The 17,287-nt window shown below is 32.3% G+C and overlaps 2 protein-coding genes across 2 annotated transcripts; one reads left to right on the top strand and one right to left on the bottom strand.

The window, feature by feature from the left end:
• The first annotated feature begins 10,389 nt into the window (after nt 1–10,389).
• LOC127256683 (3'-5' exonuclease-like) lies at nt 10,390–11,232 on the top strand. The gene has a single exon (XM_051282810.1). The coding sequence runs from the start codon at nt 10,464–10,466 to the stop codon at nt 11,121–11,123; it is 660 nt and encodes a 219-aa protein (XP_051138767.1). The 5' UTR covers nt 10,390–10,463; the 3' UTR covers nt 11,124–11,232.
• A 5,139-nt stretch (nt 11,233–16,371) lies between these two features.
• Nucleotides 16,372–17,064, bottom strand: LOC127256609 (zinc finger protein STAMENLESS 1-like). The gene has a single exon (XM_051282719.1). It carries the CDS (start codon nt 17,062–17,064, stop codon nt 16,372–16,374), a length of 693 nt encoding a protein of 230 aa, XP_051138676.1.
• Between the last annotated feature and the right edge of the window lie 223 nt (nt 17,065–17,287).

Genomic DNA, 17,287 nt, shown 5'->3' with positions numbered 1-17,287 from the left:
CGTTACTTGCAGGCATTGAGGGCAATGCCTAGTTCAAGTGAGGGAGGATGTCACGGACCAAAGCTTTGGCCGAGCAATGCCGAGGGAGCTGCAAAAGAGCGCTGAGGAAGGGCCTGTGGCACGCGAACATGGAGAGGCTAGCAGAGATCCTTGAAGATGTTCTGGAACCTTCTGGATTACTCTGGAACATTCTAGAAGCCGAGTCGATATTTATCCACTAGATTTATATCTCTTAGATATTATTATCCGTATCTCTTTAGATATCTATGTCCGTAGGTTGATAAGATATAGCAAATCCAAGTGTAGATTTGATAAGATATGGCGTATCCATATCTTGCTAAGATTTAGCATATCCATGATAGAGTGCCTATATAAAGGGGAGGAGTCCTCACTTGTACTTCACTCCAGTTTTGAATCAATAAAACACTCTATTTTGCCGGGTGCATCTTATAGTGTTCTTACTTTTAACAGGTATTGGATTCGTGTACGAGGCTGCACTAGCGAGTTCTCGAGGGAGACGAAGAATCGCTAGGCCGACGGGAAGGTGTTCGAGGAGGAACCATCCGACCCGTTACACAAGGCTGCGGCTCCGCCGGCGAACCCCAAACTGTGATGGGATTCTTCTCCGACAAGCAGCGACGATTCGAGTCCAATTTGTCTTCTCCGGGACAGCAGCTCTTCAGACGACAACACAAAATAGATTGACGAACAGCTTCGAAATTCCGCCAATTTACTCCGATCTTTTTCGATCTTTCACCGGCGGCGAAGGGACGGCGGTTTATCGGCTCAGATCCTTGGTGCTTGAATGGCCCGAGGTAATCGCGCCTCAAGGTTGGAGGTCGGCTCGTCACTCCAAGCCACGACACCCACCGGAATCGGCACAAGAAAAGGGTCCCGAACCTCACTAGAATCGCTCGCAGTTTCTCTCCCTCTCCTTCACTCTCTGAACCGGTTATGCTCTGTCACTTCCTAACTCTCGATCTCACCTACTCTCTCTCTCTACCGTTTTGGTGTATCTCTCTTATCAAAACCGACTCACCCAAAAACCCTTTTAAAATAACTTTTAATAACTTTCACAAACTAAAAAAATCCACACGCGGTTATAACCAACTTAACAACCTAACAACTTGACTTAGAGTTTGATATATGGGTTTGGGTTAAAGGGTTTGAGTCGAATCCGGTGGGCCGGGCTAACGAGTGGGTCAACTTATTTATTTATCGAGGGACTTGCCGGGTTAGGCCTCGAACGGCAAAAATTCACAACATAAATATATATATATACTACTTATTCAATGATTATTGGGTCTAGAAATTTTTGTTCACTCTTTCGGGCGTGTTTGTTTGGGGTTTTGGATTTTAAGTTGGGATTTAAATAGTAAAAATTTTGAATTTGAAAAGTTGTATGATGTGATATAAATAGGTGTTCATGTGATGTTTTGAATGTAGAATTGATTTTTAGTATAATATAAAAAATAAAAAATAGATGTTTAATTTGTTTTTTTTAAAAAAAGAATATGATGAATAGTATATTTAAAATTCAATCCCAAAACAAACAGACCTAGATATGTACAAGACACATAAATATTTGGCAACAGAATTTCTTTTTTATTCCCACTGTTAAAACTTTCAACCCTTAATTACATTAAAGATTGTAGTCTAATTGAAATGATTATTTAGATTTTGGATTTCATAGATTAATATTTATTTAGCTATATTGTCTTTTTTAAAATTTAAAATATGTTTTCACATTGAAAAACTCGAACGTGGAAATAAAATAAAATTAAAAAAGCTAACACCCTTCTATTAGATGAATATTTTGTATGCTTGTTTCATGTGGCCTTCCTATTTTGTCTTGAATCAAACATATCATTTATTTAAAAATAATTTTGTAAAATGATGTTATTAAACTGAAAGAAAATTTTTTATATTTATATTTGACAAATGTAACTGTCTTTAACTTTTAAGTATGTAATAATAATTATTGAACGACAAGAAATGTATGTTGAACATCTTGTCGTAAATTTTTTTTATGCCAATTGAATGAAATTTAAAGTCGAATATTCCGTCATACTTATAATCTTAATTTCTGATTGAACTATTGGTAGTGACATTATTGAATATAGTAGATATCGAGATGATCGAATTAATTTAATAAGTTTACAATGATATCAATCAGAATTTATAATGACAAAGATATCCAAATAATATCAACTTTTTGTATCAAAAATCTAGAAGAGACATTCAATAAACCTATCACCACGTATATAATAGACTCTATGACTAAACAAACATTAACCACCAACTATCCTTTCCTACAATGTTCTTTGGATAACCATCAATAGGAAATTAGTGATTAAACTGCAGTTAAAATATTGAAAGACTACTTATCTAATTGAGAGGAAATATGTTCATGTGTTGATCTTCCTTTCCGGTTGCAAAACGAAATTACCCTTCTTAAGTTGAGATTCAAACTTTCATGAAAGAAATGAGATATGTCTTCAACAAAAGAGGGGTGGGAAACAATCCGAATAGAGTAAAACACACTTTTTTCTCTCCCTACAAAAATCAGGTTTTCACTACCTTCCCAAACTGTCTCACATAGTCTTCATAGAAGCCCTACATGTTGGTTCTAAGCCTTGTTTTACCATCCATTCTTAGAGAATTAATTTTTCCACCACATACCTAATGGGAACAGAGTAAATCAAGTCACTAGAGAGAGATGAAAGTGTATACAAGATGAGAAAGTGTGTGAGATCAAATTGTGAGCGACGGATGGTTTCGAGGGCAAAAATATATCTAGATCGTAAGTAAAATGGACTACCAAGATCAAATCCCTCGATCGGACTCCTAAAGATTCAATCTCATGTGGGATTTGGCCAAACTAAGTATCGTCCAAAAAGATTTGGGTTGATCAAATGTTAGAATTGGATATTATTTGGACCTCTCAATTTAATCATAGGCACCAAAATTCAAAAAATATATTACCAAGTACTCTAAATTTCTAAAAATATCTTATGAAGTGTCCTTATGGGTTTTTCATTAATCAAGTGCGTTCAACTCGTTGAAATATAAGAATTGGCCACGGGCACACATAAAAGATCCGATGTCCTAAGAAAGGGAAATACTATTTCAATACATGCAACACATATACAACAACAATATAAAAGAAAAAGAAATATTGGTAAATTTTGAATAACGTGAAAATAAGTTTTAAAAAAGTCAAATAAATTAGGACTAAAAGAATTAAAATAAAATAAAATAAATATTTTATAACAATATATTAGAAGTCTTGATAGGTAAGTATTGAATGTTTTTAAGTGAATTTAATCCGGTTCTTAATTGCATTATACACAAAAATAATTATTCACTATTCTGAATTAGTCATTTGTTTCCAAAATTTCAAGAGAAATTTAGGTAACGGGTAAAAGTTATCGACAATACTTACTAAAAAGGCATTCTAATTAACTTATCAACAACCGTTTTAATACACTTAACAAAAATTAAAAGGGGATTGGTCTTTAATTGTCAACTAAATTTAAATATTTTTATATACATATTTTTTTTCTTTTTTTTATCTTAATAGATTATAGTTAGTAGTAAGTACTTTCCAAAAGTTTTTTTTCCTTCATATATATATATATAAAAGGGTTCCTATGTTCTTTTAAACCAATTCAAACTATTATCCCTACTCCTACCCTTACTCCGATCCATGGAGCACTCACAATCGCCACCACCCCTAAACAGAAATCCTTTTGAATGTGAATATGAATGCATACATTAAAATCTATATTGTTTTTTACAATTTTGAGCCGGAGATGGTCCATAGAGAGGTTGGTGCTGCGCCTAAGCACCCACCATCATCACCACCCCCAAACCCTAACCTGTTTGACCCACGGAGGGTGCACAGACAGGTTAAGGACGTTCCCGAGGGATGTGAACATGAATATGAATGCAAATATTATGAAGAAAATGTTCATCAACATGAAAGCATTGGCAGGGCACCAAAATGCCCATTTCCGATACTTTACCAGGGATGGGCTGCCATGTTGGGATGGAGCTAGGCATGTCGTTTATAAGGGCATACAGTAGGCCTTTCAAGGCTCAGCCTATGCCATCTCAGCACCTTGGAATCCATTTTGTTCGCCATTCTACAATCTCTTTCTAAGCACAGGCCCTGGTGCAGGAAATTCTTAGTTTTTTGGCGGCGGATCAAGCAACTTTGCTGGATTTTGTGAGGGCATTGCCAGGGAATAATGTATAAGAGATTGATGACTTGGGACTGAATTTATCTCTTAAGTTATGAATCAAGGAATGGAATGCTTAGGTTTCCGGAGATACTACGAATTAGGCTTTCGCTAGATCCAGATTTATGTCATTGTAATGCATGATAGTCTCGCGGATTTGATGGTCTTAACTTATTGAGTTAGATCGAGTTATATAATTAGTAAAATTAATATGTCTTTGAGTGTACATATATATATTTTTAATAGCAAAACGACACATGACACACACAAAATTAGCACATACTGTACCTTAAATAGGCACAATTTACATGCAATTACCTATTTCACTTTTCATATATGTAATATTACTAATTTAATCATATTTAATCTTGAATCTTGAATTATACACACATCTTATGGAGTCGTTATCATTTAATCATAACGATATTGATACCTTATGGTGTAGAACATAGTGAACACTTCACATCCCTCGGGATATGGTTTCCTTGTATGTGGAGGAACCTCCGTAGAAAATCAAAGATGCAACTTTCATCAAAGAAGAATATATTAGCATCTACACTAAAGAAATATCGAATATGAAGGTACAAACAAACACACAATAGCAAACACAAAAATATGGAGACATATACACAAAAATAAAAATTGTTTTTTTAAGGAGACAAAATTATTAAAGTAATTGACACTCACACATCCTCAAAAAATTAAAAATTATATATATATATAAATATACCATTAAAAAGCACAAAAAAATATTGGATACTACACTATTCCAAATTATAATTTAATCCTAGCATAAGTAGGATTATTATTGTGTAACCCCTAGCCTTTTAACCAAATTAAACTCTCATATACTATATTTTTAAAAAATATACATATAATAAACACCTAATTGAACACCCACTTAAATTGCATTGAAGTTTATTCAACAAAATTTGCCTGTAAATTGAAATACTTTGACCATCCATCATGCCAATCATCTTCTTGCAATTGTTGAGAAGTTCCCTTGGTTGGGATTATGTAAACATATCTGCAACTTGATCTTTACTTGAAAAATTTATCAACTCCACACTTTCTTTGTTCACATGATCTCGGATAAAATTAAAGGAAACATCGATGTACTTATTTATTTCAGATCTATCAGATTCTTTGGCATTGATTTGTTGTCAACTTAAATTGTAGTTGCAAGTGGCTGCTTCAATTTCATCCTGAACAACAAATTTATTACCATATTTCATGGCATAAACATCAAGATGTTGTCTCATATTCAGCTTCACACATTGGCTTTACGCAATCGATCATATTAGATAGATATCGCTTCAACACAACATAGGTCATCGAAAGGAAAGTGACAGAATCGGTTTTGTTTTCCCATGTAAGCACAGTATTTTCCATGAAGAAAACATATCCTATGGTGCTTTCCTGATCATCTATGTCACCACACCCATCATTGTCGGAATACCCAATCAACTTGTAATCACCACCTCTCTTGTAGAACATCCCAAGTGATGTTGTTCTTTAAATGTATTGTAGGTTCGGTTCAATGCCTTCCAATATGAATAGATTGGCTCTTCCAAGACCCAATTTATGATGCCGTTGCTTAATAAAATATCCGGCCTTGTAAACGTGAGATAACTAAGGATTCTTATAAAACTTCAGTATCTACTTGCATCAACACCTCTCCTATATCGAACTTTGAGAGTTTTACATCCGGTTTCATAGGCATTGATACCGGGTTGCAATCATATCCATATTGTACTTCTTTAAAATCTTAGTTGCATATTTTTCTTATGATACAAATACCTATCTTTACTTTTCGAACCTCAAACCAATTTTATTTTTTTTAATCTCAAATCTTTGATCTCAAATTATCGTTTCATGGCATCCTTAAATTCTTTTATCATGTCATAATTGTTACCCATAAAAATTAGGTCATCAACATAAAAAGAGTAACAAATAACATGTTAATGACCTCTATTCTTCTTTGTATAAAGAGTGTGCTCATAGGGACATTGATTGAACCGGTCACTCTTGAAATATGTATCAATACATGTATTCCATTCCCACAGTGCTTGTTTCAACTCATGGAGCATCTTCTTCAATCTTAGTGCATTCCTCTCTTCTCCAACTTTTACATATCTGGATGGTTGTTCGATGTAGATATCTTCTTCAAGTACACAATTCAAGAATGCGGATTTGACACCCATCTAAAATATTGGCCATTTGAATTGAGGAACTTGTGAAATGGTAATCGGATTGTCTCTGTTGTTGCAACAGGAGAAAACACCTCGTCATAGTCAATTCTTGTCCTAGTCTTGTATCCCTTCGCAATAATTTGCGCCTTGTACCCTTTCCCGTGAGTATTCATTTTTTTCTTGAATACCCACTTAACTCCAATGGGCTTATTTCCTTCCGAGAATTTTGTTAACTTTCATGTGTTGTTGTGGTTAAAACGTCTTGGTCTCCTCATCCATGGAAAGTTGTCATTTCTTGTCTCATACCACCTATTCAAAGCTAATATTTTCAAAAACCAGCCAAAACACATACAAATGAACCTCTTTAGTCAAATCATACAATTCTTGCAAGCTCGTATTCAGGGCTGTTTTGGTTCATCTTCATCATAAAAAAAAAAAAAATTCAAAACATATTGATAGCTTATGTGCAATAGCTGATGATTCCTTCACTTTCCATCAAATTATTCCAATCACACTAACTTGCTTCATCTACTCACACATCACGGCTCACCATCACATTCTTGCTAATTAGGTCAAGCAGCTTGTACCATTCTTTCTTCTTCCAATAAAAATATATTTTTTTCTTTTGTCTTTGTTTTTTTTTTTTCCTTAATTAATTTGGTATATGTGCATAAGCCACACTACCGAATACTTTTAAATAAGAAATCATCGGTTTTTGTCCACTCAACTCTCTTGTGTTGTTTGATCACACAACTTCACGAGTGGAGATCTATTTTGTATATAGATGGCACATTGTAAAGCTTCCACCAAAAACTCCTTCGACATCTTTTTGCTCTTTAGCATTTACCAAACCATGTCAAGAGTTTTATTTTTCTCTTTCGGCCTCATTATTTTGTTGAGTAGAGTACGGTAGAGTTAAAAATCTCCTTATGCCTCCTTCTCATAATATTCCAAGAAATTCGTCGAAGTTGGTCTAGCACTGGCCCAACTTCAGGATATCACATCCTCCCCCCACTTAAGAATGAACTATTCATGTTGCATCCCAAAGATCTTTCAACTCCTAGGCCCTTCAGCAGACCAGATCAATGATTATGGGTTGTCACATGTTGGCTCTGATATCAACTGTAATACCCGGCCCGCAAGCCACGCAGACCTATTATGTCAAAATCATATATATATATATATTTGACAAGGCACTTTAATTCGTGTACTCTCATAATTTTGGAGTTTTTTTTTATAATAAGTTTGGATAATTAAAGTAAATTTGTTATAATAACAAATAATCTAACAATCGAGATACTAAATAACAAAAATATAGATGAAACGAGGGTTTCGTATATCTATATATGTACATGAGATTAAGCCAAAATCGCCACAACAAAAATTATTATGAGATTTTTATCCAACACAGTGCAGGTTTGGAAACGACGATATCCTGTATTCAACTTTCTACTACTCTCTTCCTTTTCTTTTTTTACTTATTCTTTATTTTCAATTTTCTTCTTCTTCAATTCTCTTCATTACGGGTTGGTAGAGAAGAAGGGAGAGAAAAAGAAAATTAGAAAAAAAAAATAAGAATAATAAAAAGAAAGAAGAAGGAAAAAGATACCTAGAATGATGCGTGCAATTTTTTTTAAGCTTTTTTTTATTACAAAGGGGGAGAAGAAGAAAAAGAAGATTGTGAAGGAAAAAAGAAGATGGGCAAATTCGCAACGGAAAGAGAAGGAAGAAGGGAGTAAGAGAATGTGAGAGGAAGAAAAACAAAAAAAGGAAAAAAGATGGTTATATTTTGGTCTTTTTATTTTTTATTTAAATTTATTCTAATTCTTATTATATTTAATAAATTATAATTTAATATTATATTCGTCCGACTCTAAGGATTTTATTTAATTTTTGTGTATTGATATTTGAATGTTAATTATTATATCAAAACGTAGTACAAATTAAGAAAAAATTACAAAAATATTTTTATTAGTGTCTTATAGAAGGACATTTGTACAAAACAATTATACAAATATAAGGATATATTTAATGTTAAGTACAATTACGCAAAAGATAAATGTGACCTTAGAGAATGACGGAGGGAGAAATAGTAGTAGGTATAAGTGAATAAATTATTTTGATGTATATGACTGTTTCTCTTATAGTTATAACAATTCATCGATTATTTTTAAAAAAATATTTTTATTTTCTTCTAAGTGATTATTATTTTTCTCAACTTTGTAAATACGTTGTTGTTGTTGTTATTATTATTATTACTATTTCAATACTAACTTTTTAATTCGTTGTTTGAAGGTGTTGTTAGAAAGCCACTCAAAAAGCCACTGGATCATTGTCAACTATAATAAAATAAAAATAAAAATATGAAATATTATTACAGTAAGAATATTTATAATTTAATTTTTTTTTATATTTGATAAATTTATTAAATACTATATTATCACTGTTAATTATTTTCTTTAAATATAATTTTTTGTACTGTTTTTTTTTTTTTTGTTTCAAATAGATAAATAAAAAAGATGTTAAAAAATACGAAAGAAAAGCAATACGTGAAAAAAACAAATTAATTTTTATTTTAAATTAAAAATATTTATGCATTTATTTAAATATAATTTTTTTTATATAATTATCTTTTTCAAATTCAAAGGGATGAATATAAAAAGTCTTAGAAAAATACAGAAGAAAATAATTGTGTTTACTTTAATTTTTAATAATATTTTTTATATTTTATGAGTTCGTTTGATTATATATAGTTTTATTATTATTAGCTGTATTTATTATTTTATATACTACGATTTTAAATTTTTTTTCAGTTTTTTGTTTTGTTATTTAAAGATAGAAAAATGATGAAAAATATTTTTTGATGAAAAATATAAATGAAAATAATTTGATTATCTTAATAATATTTTTAATTTTTAATTTATATTTATTGCTCCTCCCGTCCGGCTCTAAGGTCTCATTTACTTATTGTGTCATTGTACTTAACATTAAAAATATGTTTATATTTATATAATTTTTTTATTGTAATAGTATTATAAGACACTGATAAAAGCATTTTTGTCTTTTCCTCTTAATTTGTACTTGATATAATAATTAATATTTAAATATCAATATTCAAAACATAAATGAGACCCTTAGAACCGAACGGAGTAATATATTTTATAGATTTATTGTGATTAAATTCTAGTTTTATGAGTTATTTAATATGTATATATGATTTTTTTTATGCGCAAAAAGCTATCTTAGAAGATAAAAAAAGTAATTCTAAGAAAAATACATAAAAAAGTTAAACAAATATTAAGGTTGTGTTTAGTTATAATATTTAGTATGAAAAAATATGTAATTAATATAAAAAAAAATTATTTTTTTATTAAAATAGAATGTATTTTGTGTAAATATATGTATATATTTATTTTTTTCAACTTTTATGATTTCATTTGAGTTAATTAATATTTTAAATTTGATAGTACTATTAATGCAATTGTATCTATAGTTTTTAAAAAATATATGTGTTTGTTTGAGGGATTGGATTGGATTTATATTATTCACCCAATTTTTTCCCCAAAAAACATCAAATCAAACATCTATTCTTTATTTTTTATATTATACTATGAATCAATTTTACATTCAAAACATCACGTCAACACATATTTATATCACATCATACAACTATTCAAATTCAAAATTTTTACTATTCAAATCCCAATTCAAAATTCAAACCCTCAAACAACCACACCAAATTGATTTAATTCGTACTATATTTTATATAAAAATATAAGTATATAATTGTATAGAAAATATATAAGTATTATTTATAAAATTATTAAATTAAGTATATAATTTAATATAAAAATAACCCTAGCACCGGTTATACTTAGTATATATATATATATATATGATTATATTAATTTGTACTTTTTCATATTAATATTTATAAAAGAATTGTGCACACTAAAAACACAGTATGAACAAAGATGATAAACCTATATTCTAAAAAAATAACATCCATACATCCAACTGCCCCAAAATGAACTCTCAACGGCGGACAATGACGCCGGACTGCCTCTGCCACCGCCACCTCCGGCCGCCGGCGGAAACCTACGGCATCGTTTTCTACAACGACATAATCCACGCCACCGTAACCCACCACCCTTCCGCCGTCGCCGAATGGATCCACGACATCAATTCTCTGTACGGCCACCGCCTGACCGTCGGCCTCGACGTCGAATGGCGCCCGACCACCGTCCGCGGCGGCCCGCCGAACCCCGCCGCCACCCTTCAGCTCTGCGCCGGCCGCTGCTGCCTCGTCTACCAATTAATCCATTCGCCGTACGTCCCCGTCGCCCTGATCCGATTCCTGTCGCAGTCTCCTCACACCTTCGTCGGGGTAGGGATTATCGCCGACCTGGAGAAGCTCCGGCGGGACTACGGGATTGAATCGGCAGCGGCGGCGGCGGTGGACTTGCGGCGGATGGCGGCGGCGGTGGAGGGGCGGGAATTTAATGGTTTGAAGAATGCGGGGTTGAAGACGATGGCGAGGAGCGTGCTGGGGAAGGAGATGGAGAAGCCGAAAGCGGTGGCGCTGAGCGGTTGGGATAATCGACGGCTGACGTTCGATCAAGTGAGATATGCGGTCGTCGATGCGTTCGTCGCCTCTGAGATTGGGCGAGTTCTGACCGCACGATGATAGGGGCTAAGGTAATCGAAATCAAGGGTCGAGATTAATTGATACGTTAGGTCATTTGTTTACACAGTAAGAATTTGACAGTACGGCCATGGCCAGTGCTGATAATCGACGAACGGGAGTGAAGACACGGAGAAATATTGGGGTTTTCGTGATTTTGATAGTTACACATAACATACCATGTCAGAACAAATAATACATGATATACAAATAGACAATATATAAATTTTATTAATATAATACAAATTCAATACATAAACTAACATTATATGATATAATTCAATTTTATTACTACCTCCGTCCGGCTCTACGGGTGTCATTTACTTTTTTTTATATTGATTTTTTAATATTAATTATTATATCAAAACGTAATATAAATTAAAAAAATGCAAAAATACTTCAATTAGTGTCTTATAATACTAATAGAAAATAATATTTATATAAAAAAATTATACAATGATATTTTTATTGTTAAATATAATGATGCAAAAGATAAATGAGACCTTCAGAGACGGACCAAATGGACGGAGTATAACAATATATATTGTCTGTTTGTTTTATATGTGCTAGCTGGATAAATTAGTGTGGTGTAGATTTGTAATGTCAGCAACATTAAACATTACATTTTTATTTAGTTTAAATTTTATTTTAGTATTCTCTATGTTCAAAATTTACTCTAACTTTTATTTTTATTTTGTCTACTAAATTTACTACATTACTAATTTGGACAACAATTGTCGCTAACTTTATTATCTTTCATATTCTTTTTTTAAAAAATTTTTAACTAAATTTTCAAAAATATATCCAACTACTTTTTTTATTTTATTGTTTCCTCAAGAAAATATTTATTTTCTTAATATCCATGTTGGACCCAAAAGTTATAAATTTACCGAAAGGAGAAAGTATAAGATTTTATAAGATAAAATAGTGTTGATTTTAATTTGTAGTCAAAATCAAACAAACTCTAAGGTGTGTTCTTTAGAGAGTTTTTACCCAAAATTTTATTATTTACCAGATTTTGTTCTCCTAAAAAAAATCACATCAAATATCTATTTTTATACTGAAAATTAATTTTATATTTAAAATATTATATCAACACCTATTCATATAGCATCATATAATTATTTTAATTTAAAATTTTTACTAACCACAAAATCTAAACCCATTTTATATTTATATTTAGTTCATTTTTATTTTGGGGCCCAATAATTTTTTTAGGATCTAACATAACAAATCGAATCACTTCACCTTTGGCCAAAAAAATATACACTTCCATAATACCAATTACATTGCCCTGACAATATCTTTATTCTGTTCCAAGAACAGAAAGAATGGCAAAATCTCACCATATCAATCAAGTTTGTACAATCATAGATAATCTCAATTATATGCTACCAAATAACTCCACAATCAATTACAAGAATTAAAGTCTAATTGCAAAAGATCTCTCAACAACAAAATAATTAATTCCAAAATACCAACCAATAAAATTCAAAAGAACTCAAATTAAAAAGATGGAGAAAAAACAATGATCTCGAGAACATCTAAGATGATAAAGATCATTGATCATAACTTCATCCGTGTGGATCTTATTAACTTCAAACAATTTAGAATCCAAAGCCTCTCAATTGAACTATATCTTGTATCAGTAAGTTTTGATCTTCTATTAATAGTAGAATTCTTACTAAGATGGATTACACTTTGATTATCACAATACATAACACTTTTTATTTTTTCTTTTTCTTTTTTTTTTTTTTTCCGTAGAACCAATTTCACTTATAAAAGTTTTCAACCACAAAACTCCTTGTAAGCCTCGGTAGTAGCAATAAACTCAATTTTAGTGAAAGATAGTGCGATCTATTTCTACCATCTGAATTTCCATTAAACATCTTCCCCTACAAAAGTTATCAATATCCAAAAGTTGATTTCTTCTATCAATATCTTAAGTCATATCTAAATCTATATAATCAAAAAGCACCGATATAACCAAACTAAAACCTAAACTCGTGCTCAAAGCACACCGAAGATATCTCAAAATCTACTTCACTAAAGTCTTATGTTCTTTGCTCGGATTCAACATGAATCGGCTTAGAACGCTAATTGTATGAGTTATATTTGATTAAGTACACAACATAGTATGTATCAAACTACTTGCAATCGAGGGATAAGGAATCCGTTGCATATCTTTATTTTCTTCCTCATTTGAAGTACACAACTTCACTCTCAATTTAATCAAAGCAGCAAGTGGGATAAAAGTAGTTTTGACCTCGTCCATGTTGAGTTATTATTGTAGCACTTTTTTAGTTTATCTTTCTTGAGACAACTATAGCCTTTTTCTTTTCCATTACAAGAAATCTTCATTTAAATAATACTTCTAACTACCCAAATCCTTCATATAGCAACTCTTTCTTTAGATTAAAAATTCTTCAGGCAAAAGAACCTACCATTAGCATACCATCTACATAAAAGGTAGGATGGTGACATCATTACTTGAAAACCTTTGTACAATATACAACATCCGTCTTCTTGTGCTCTGGTTTAATCAAAATAAATTGAAATTTCTTATATCAATACTTGGTAGCTTGTTTAAGCTTATACATATTCTTTTTCAATTGGCACATATAGTTCTCCTTATATTTCACTGCCTTACCACCAAACCAAACTGTTCTAATTAAATTTCATCTTCAAGATCACTATGAGAAAATGCAGTTTCGACATTCATTTGCTCATCTTCATGATCAAGACAAGTATCCAAACTCATAATGACATGAATATAAGTCATTTTCATGACCGGTGAAAAAATCTCCTCAAAATTGATACCATTCTTCTGACTAAAACCTTCCATAACTAATCGGGCTTTGTATCAAAAGATGACAAGTGTTCTTCATGTTTCACCTTGTAGATCTATCTATTTTCTAAGCTCTGATACCACTTTATGTTTATAAAAACTTGATGAAGGGAAACTTTTTAGTTTATGTGATAAACCTTATATGTGTTCACTCCAAGAGGAAAAACAAAAAAAAACAAAAAACAAAAAAGAAATTAACGATGCAATGCTTGTGTGTCAAGCCTAATTGATAGTATAGTTGAAGTCTATGTATGTATTCACACCTAAGCAACCTGTTGTACACCGTTCCACTAAGCTCTTTTCACCAAAATAAATTATTTCTTTCACCAATGAATAAAAGATGCACAAAAATAATAAACTACCGTAATAATAAAATATGACACTGAGAATTTATATGTGAAAAACAACTTCAATGTAAAGGATAAAAACTATGAGGTCTATGACCCGACCTTAGCAAAATTTCAGTATATTAATCAATTTTTTACAATCAAAGATAACCACAATCATAGGTTATCAAATAACTATACACTCACTTACAATAATCAAACTCTAACTGCAAAAGATCCCCGGATAAATGGACAATCCATTCCAAACTATCAACCAACAAGATTCAAAAGAACCTAACTAAATAAGATTATGAAAAATCAACCAATTAGATGAATTGTTAGAGAAGGGCTACATTTGAACAAGAATTTCTCCCTAGAGAACACCAGTGTTATTTGTATGAAAGAAGACAGTTGCATGAGGTTGTGCATCTATTTTAATGCTATGAACCAACTGATGGTCAGGAATAAATATCCATTACCCTGAATTGAGGACTCATTGGACTAGTTAAAAGGGGCTAAATTCATATCAAATATTGACCTTCGATCAAGATATTGTCAAATACAATTCGATGAAAGGATATCACCAAGACAATATTCAAGGCAAGATAAGGTCATCATGAATTTACTATGATGCTGGCTTACGAATATACGCATTGTATTCATGGATCTTGTGTAGCTTACTTTGAGCCAATTATTTGATGTATGTGTTATAATATTTACTAATGCCATGCTAAATTTTTCTATTAATGCAAGTACACATGAGCAACACTTGTGACAAATTTGATCTATCCTAAGAGAAAGGAAACTATATGCAAAATTGTTTAAGGGTGAGTTCTAGAATGAGAAAGTTCATTTCTTTAGTCATGTAATCTTAGTCGAAGGAGTTGGCATGGATGTTTTAAAGGTTGAGACCATAAAAAATTGGAAGACCTTGGATAGCGTGGCAAATATACAATTTTTTTGGCTTAGTTGGGTACTATTGACAGTTTATTATGAACTTTGAAAATACTACATGACCATTGACAAATTTTAAAAATATTGACCTAAAAATATATATATATTTTTTAGATTTTCAGTTATACACTTGTATAGTGTTGTACTCCTTCCTTACTTCCATTTAAAGGTGTATAGCAAAATTAAAATATTAGTCTGTCTTATTCTTTACCCTATAATATATCACGGTCACAAGTCCAACCCCTACACCACCAGGCCATTAGGACTTGTCGGATCCAATATTGATGTTGTGTGTGTGTTTGTTTCATTGCAATTATTCTTATTTGTTATATTTCTTGTATAAATTCATAAAGGGTGTGTTTGTTTGTTGTTATTTTCTTTCATTTTCTTGTGTGTGTGCATGTTTTGGGTTTTTTTAATTTTTTTTTAATAAAATAGTTTGTTTGATGCGATGATTTGTATGAAAGTGTTGAAAATGTGATGTTTATGGGAGATAATTATGAATAAAAAATTTGGAAAAAATAAATAAAGAGAAAAAACCAATAATTCTTGTGAGTTATTTCTAATTGATTTATATGGTAAATAGGTGTAATGTATTATTTATGAAGAAATTTTGTGTGATTACAAAATTAGAATTTTGAGCAAGAAAATGAAAGAGAACAAATGCAACTATTTATGTGAACCACCTTTTAATTTATTCCGATAGAAAATGGGTGTTAAATATGATACTTATAGAGGAACATTGTGAAATTACAAGCTTTAATAAATGAAAAATAATAATAAATAAATCAATTAGAGCAAACCCAAAAATATAATTTATGGGAATGTTTCTAATTAATCTATGTGAAACCTATAGTTGAATGTGGTGTTTATGGAGAAAAATTATGAGATTGGAATGTTAAAAAAGAATAGAAAAAAGAAAAATCAAAGCAATTGTACCCAACAATTTATGTGAAATCATTTCTAATAGAAAATTCAGGGAACAAACCACAAGAACAATTTAGAAAGATGGAAACAACATCATTCAATAATCAAACAACAATGGAACAACGAAACAAAGTAGAGCGACGGAAACCTAAATGCCAAACAACATTCAACAAACGACATCATCCAATATCCTAACTCATAACTTGAGAGTTAAATCCAGGCCCGAATCTTCAATCTCCGGCTGATTTGCATCATCATTCCTCGGTGCACGCAAAACCAAGGCGTTTCCCTGAGAAGCCCCAGCGCTGCTACTGGATCCACGGCTGAAATCCTGACGGTTCATAAAACCCTGATTTCCAGCACCTGAAGAAGAACCGGGTCCCATAAAAGGGACAACATTTCTCCCAACTGGGCCTGTCCTTGGAAAGAAGTTATTGAATCCCATCGGCGGTGGTGGTGGAGGCGGCAGCACCGCCCTAGGGGCGAATGGCTGCATTGCCGGGCGAGGATTAAACCCTAGGCGTATACCAGGGTGCTGAAAAGGCATCTGGCGAGCCTGAAAGGGCCTGATATAATTATGGGGTCGAGGATTGTAAACTCCTTGGAATGGCATAACGGGCCCCATCGTCTCACCATATGGTAGCCCGGCAAGGTAGCCAAAATGGGCTGCCGACATGTCCCGGACATTCTTTTCTATGGCTCTTTCAACTTTGTGGGCATTTTGGTGCCCTCCCAAAGCTTGTTTGTTGCTAAACTTCTTATCACAGTACTTGCAGCCATATTCACGTGCAACACCTTCGGCCTCAGCCTCAGCCTCAGCCTCGGCTTCGACCCTCTCTGGATCGAAAGGGTTGGGGTTCGGGAGTGGTGGTGATGGGGGGTGCTCCATGGATAGGGATAGGAATAGTTTGCTGAATAGGATTTGAGTGGTGCTACAACATAATAAAACCCTTGTATTTATAGGAAAAGAGCCTTTGAAGAGTCTAAAGTCTTGTGATAGATGCAAATCCAATTGTGGGTAAGCTAATATGGAAAATTAATAAAGACCGTCTCAGTTACTCGTAAATATTTATTATAGAATCTCATATTTCACATGTCAACTCTCACTTTTT

This window comes from Andrographis paniculata, unplaced genomic scaffold (genome assembly GCF_009805555.1).
Source record: "Andrographis paniculata isolate CXL003 unplaced genomic scaffold, ASM980555v1 Contig56END, whole genome shotgun sequence".
Classification (NCBI taxonomy): domain Eukaryota; kingdom Viridiplantae; phylum Streptophyta; class Magnoliopsida; order Lamiales; family Acanthaceae; genus Andrographis; species Andrographis paniculata.
Note: the sequence above shows the minus strand (reverse complement) of the source record. Positions and strands in the feature narration are given on the sequence as shown.

Coding starts and splice junctions, on each gene's coding strand:
- LOC127256609 (XM_051282719.1), bottom strand. CDS start 17,064: ATGGAGCACCCCCCATCACCACCACTCCCGAACCCCAACCCTTTCGAT.
- LOC127256683 (XM_051282810.1), top strand. CDS start 10,464: ATGAACTCTCAACGGCGGACAATGACGCCGGACTGCCTCTGCCACCGC.